General features: G+C 41.7%; 1 protein-coding gene across 1 annotated transcript; it reads left to right on the forward strand.

Moving 5' to 3' along the window:
- Positions 1-3,685: 3,685 nt before the first annotated feature.
- Positions 3,686-4,222, forward strand: LOC145002210 (secreted RxLR effector protein 161-like). The gene has a single exon (XM_078961505.1). It carries the CDS (start codon positions 3,686-3,688, stop codon positions 4,220-4,222), a length of 537 nt encoding a protein of 178 aa, XP_078817631.1.
- The last annotated feature ends 1,121 nt before the right edge of the window (positions 4,223-5,343 follow it).

The following is a 5,343-nucleotide window of genomic DNA, read 5'->3' on the forward strand; positions in this document are numbered from 1 at the left end:
GAACACGACAGCCCCAACTCTGAATCATGCGTCGGGTAGTTCGTCTCGTGAGGCTTCAACTGCCTTGAAGCGTATGCAATGACATGCCCTCTCTGCATCAATATTGCACCGAAAACTGAGATGGACGCATCACAGTACACAATGAAATCCTCCATGCCATCTACCAGGGCTAAGATCGGCGCCTCACACAACCTCTGCCTCAATATCTTAAATGCAGCATGCTGCTCAGGCCCCCAATGAAAGACCACGACTTTCCTCATTAGCCTGGTCAGGGGTACGACTATCTTGGAGAAATCCCGGATGAATCTTGGATAGTATCTGACTATTCCTAGGAATCTCCGAATCTCAGATGGAGACCTCGGAACCACCGATCTCAACACGGCCTCCACATTGGCCGAATCTACTGAAATCCCATTCTGGTTGACAAGGTGCCCAAGAAAGTGCACCTCGTGCAACCAGAATTCACACTTGGAGAACTTAGCATACAAGTTATCCCTTCTCAAAATCTCCATAACCTCTCACAGATGCTCCTCATGCTCCTATTGCGTCTTGGAATAGACCAAGATGTTATCGATGAAAACTATCACAGACCGATCCATCATCGGCCTGCACACACGGTTCATGAGATCCATGAACGTGGCACGAGCATTAGTGAGCCTGAATGGCATCACCATAAACACATAGTGACCATAACGGGTCATAAAGGCAGTCTTCTGCACATCTCCTCTCTGACCCTCATCTGGTGATACCCTGAATGCAAATCAATGTTGGATAACCAAGATGCTCCCTGTAGCTGGTCAAAGAGATCATCGATCCTCGGGAGTAGGTAACGGCTCTTCACCGTCACCTTATTCAGCTCCTGATAATCTATACACATCCGATGCGACCCGTCCTTCTTCTTCACAAACAGAATCGGGGCTCCCCAGGGTGAACTGCTCGGTCTAATGAACCCTTTGTCTAACAGCTCCTGCAACTATGTAGACAACTCTTGCATCTCAAGTGGAGCCAACTGATATGGTGCCTTGGCTATCGGAGCCGCACCAGGGACTAGGTCGATTCTGAATTCCACCTGTCTCTTCGGAGGTACCCCGGGCAACTCCTCGGGGAATACATCCTCAAACTCCCATACTACAGGCACATCACCCACCATCGTTCTACCCGTCTCCCAGGTATCCATAACATAGGTGACATAACCTGCGCAATCCTACTAGAGGTAGCGCCTAAACCTCACTGCCAAACATAAAGCTGGTCCTCGTTGTGGCTTTTCACCTTGAACCGCTAGCTCTCCCCCACTAGGGGTCCTAATCTGTACTGACTGATGCGTGCGGTCGATAACTCCAAAGTTTTTCCTGATGTCAGTTGGTTATGGCACCAAAGGCTTGTTCATCTAAACTTTCGGTACATAAATGATATTGTATCTGGTGAAATGGTAAGAGGCTTACCTCTTTTCAGATTCGAAAATGATCATTTATGTGCTGCTTGTGAGTGTGGTAAACAATCAAAGAAGGGTCATCCTGTTATCATCAAAAAATTCATTTCGGAACCATTGGAGCTTCTACACATTGATCTTTGTAGACTGTCTACTGTAGAAAGTCTTCATCATAAGAAATACATTATTGTGGTTGTTGATGATTTTACACGGTTCACTTGGGTCTTCTTCCTTCGGTTGAAATCCGAAACCGCCTTAGAGCTCATCAATTTTATCAAGGGAATAGAATTTCTCATCAAACTCCCAGTTAGGAGAATCTGAAGTGACAATGGCTCGGAATTCACTAATTCCACCATTGAAAAATTCCTCATCGAAAAAGGAATTCACCACAACTTCTTAGCTCCTTATACCCCACAACAAAATGGTGTAGTCGAATGATGAAATAGAACTCTTGTTGAAGCTGCTCGATCCATGTTGAATTTCGCCTATCTGCCACTCTACCTTTGGGCTGAAGTAGTATCTACTGCTTGCTTCACTCAAAATCAGAGTATCATCAATCAACGCATCAACATGACACCATACGAAGCAATGAATGGCTGGAAGCCAACAATCTCATTTCTACATTTCTTAGGATGTAGGTGCTTCATCAAGAACAACCGAGATCAACTTAACAAGTTTCAACCTAAAGCTGATGATGCCATCTTCCTTGGGTACTCCTCAAAATTGAAAGCTTACAGAGTTCTTAACTAGAGACCTCGTGTTCTGGAAGAAATCTTTGATGTTACTTTCGATGACAACTTCGTCCGGAATTCTGGCCCAACTCACATCACCACTCACATTATGGAGTCTGATGCTCCTCCTCCAGGATGTCCAAACCCTCAATCTATCTTAGAAGTTGATTTTGAAACACTCTTTGGTCCTTCAGAAACTGCTCTTGATTCAGAATCTCGATCAAGACCAAACATCATTCCAATCTCCTCTTCGGAAGTTCGTGTCTCACAAAACGTCTCCGGTCTGATCCCAAGCCTCCCTTCATTTGATTCTGAACCATTCAACCTTCTCAGTTTGAGGGGGAGAGTGCTCATCCCTCTCTTGAATCAAATGTGAATGGCTTCCAAGATGCAGCTGCTGAATTCAATGACTCTAATCCTCTCAACAATGATGAAAATGAAAACTTCTTTAAGTTTCCTTCTGATGATGATGTCAATCTCTCTGGTTCAGAAGTTTAGGGGGAGTGTCATCCCAACATTCAAACCATTCAGGGGGAGCGAATCAATTCCAATGTTGATATAGGATCAACTGCGACACAAGAACTACCATGATTACATGTTTGGACCAAGGATCATCCTCCGAACCAAGTAATCGGTAACCCCAATGCTGGTATAAAGACTCGTTCTGCTACAAGTGTCCAAAATGAATGCAATTTTTCAGCATTTATATCCATGGTTGAACCCAAATCCATCAAGGAAGCATTGGAGCATGCTGACTGGATTACAGCCATGCAGGAAGAACTGGCTGGATTTAACCGAAATGAAGTTTGGACTCTCGTGCCTCCTTCTCAGAATCATCCCATTGTCGGCATGAGATGGGTATTTCGCAACAAGCTAGATGACGCAGGAGTTATTATTCGAAATAAGGCAAGACTGGTGGCAAAAGGATTTACTCAGATTGATGGCCTTGACTACGATGAGACCTTTGCTCCGGTTGCAAGTCTTGATGCTATTAGAATCTTTCTTGCTTATGTTGCTTACGAAGGCTTCAAAATTTAAACAAATGGATGTGATGAGTGCATTTATTAACGGTGAACTTGAATCTAAAGTGTACCTTCAATAGCCCCCCAGATTTATTAATCTCTCCTTTCCGAACCGCTGTTAAAAAATCCGGAAGGCTGTCTACGGACTCAAACAATCTCCTCGGGCATGGTACGAGACCCTCACTGATTTTCTCAAACGCTCCAGTTTTCAAAGAGGTATTCTTGACCCCATACTATTCTGAAGATCAAATGGTAAGCATCTCATGCTAGTGCAAATTTATGTGGACGACATCATCTTTGGATCTACGGACCCATCTATGGATGCTAAATTTGCTAAACTTATGATCAATCGATTCAAAATGAGCATGAATCGGGAGTTAAGCTTCTTTCTTGGTCTTTAAGTCAAATAGACTAATAGAGGAATTTTCATTCACCAAGAGAAGTACATCTCAAAACTCCTCAAAAAATACTCAATAGACACTTGTGCCTCTGCAAAGGTACCAATGGGCTTTGGACACAAGATCTTTGCTGACCCTTCCGGTGTTCCTGTTGATGAAAAGAAGTATCATGGAATGATTAGATCTTTACTCTATCTCACAACAAGTCATCCAAATATAATGTTTTCCACATGCCTATGTTCCAGATTTCAAGTCAAGCCAAAGATGTCCCATCTTTTGGCTATGAAACAAATTTTCCGATACCTTAAAGGTACCAAGAGTCTCGGAATCTGGTACCCAACAAATGAGAGCTTCCTACTTCAAGCTTATTCAGATTCAAACTATGGAGGTCTTCAACTTGATAGAGAAAGCACTTCGGGTGGCTGTCAATTCTTAGGTGGTCGTTTGGTCAGTTGGTCATCTAAGAAACAGAACTGCATTGCCCTCTCTATAGCCGAAGCGGAATACATTGCTGCTGCCAGCTGTACATCTCAAGTTTTGTTGATGAAATTTCAACTCCTCAATTATGGTTCCCACTTTCAACGCATTCCTATCTATTGTGACTCTCAAAATGCAATAGCGATTTCTCACAATCCAATTTAGCACTCAATGACCAAACATATTGATATAAGGTACCATTTCATAAAAGACCATGTACTGAATGGTAACATTGAACTCATTTTTGTTCCATATGATGATGAGATTGCTGATGTCTTTACCAAGGCATTAGACGTAACCGAATTCAATGGTTTTCTGAACAAGATGGGTATGATGATACCAGATCTGCAGTTCTTTCAAGAGACTTTTTCTCTTTGAAAGACATATTTGAAAGAAACCTAGTTTCGATCTCAAAATCTTTTCATCTCGGAACTACTTTCACTCGGAATACATAGGATCATTTCTCTTATCTTTATTTCTGACCATCACTTGAGTTTTCAAGTTGTACATTTCATTCTGATTGATTGTTGTATTAAGCCCACATTGATCTTGAATTTGGAACGTTATCTCAGAATACACTTCATAATGGCATCCCGAAATTCCACTCTGGAAAAGGTATTGCATTCCGTGCTCTAGAATTTCAAAATCGACTCCGAAATTTCAAAATCGACTCTGAAAATTTCAAAATCGACTCCGGAATTTTCATAAACCGACTCCGGAATATGTTCAAAATCTTCACTCCGAATCTTTGTTAAAATCACCATTCTGAAATTTCTTCTCTAGACTCACCAACTCTTTCAAATCAAAATGAAACTCACTCCGTAATATTTCTCATTCCGAACTTCTTTTTAATAAAAAAAAAACAAAAAAAAACAAAAACAAAAACAAACAAATATGTTTTGCAATACAATCTTTTTCTGGTCACACCTTGTCCGGAATAGATCATCCGGAAGTCCAAAGGATAATAAGGTTAAACATTTTTTTAACGATTACTTTTTTAGGAAGACCTCTATCCCATCTTCCTCGATTTTCGTGACACAATTGCACGCCCCCATAATTGTAGCCATCAACTCGACGGTTACATATTCCATTTTTAGCCACAAATACTCTTATCATTTAATACGACCCGTTTTCCATCCGGATCCTCATCATCACATTCACTGACCTGACCCACTAACCTCACCTATATAAACCCATTCAAAACCCCTTTTACCTCTTTATGCTCCTAAAACCCTCAATCTCTAAATTCTCTCAACTCTTCTTCGTGTTCCCCAAGAACTGATAAC

This window comes from Lactuca saligna, chromosome 1, assembly GCF_052625555.1.
Source record: "Lactuca saligna cultivar CGN05327 chromosome 1, ASM5262555v1, whole genome shotgun sequence".
In the NCBI taxonomy this organism is placed as follows: domain Eukaryota; kingdom Viridiplantae; phylum Streptophyta; class Magnoliopsida; order Asterales; family Asteraceae; genus Lactuca; species Lactuca saligna.

Bases quoted from the DNA above. Each gene is read 5' to 3' on its own strand.
- LOC145002210 (XM_078961505.1), top strand. From the start codon at position 3,686: ATGGGCTTTGGACACAAGATCTTTGCTGACCCTTCCGGTGTTCCTGTT.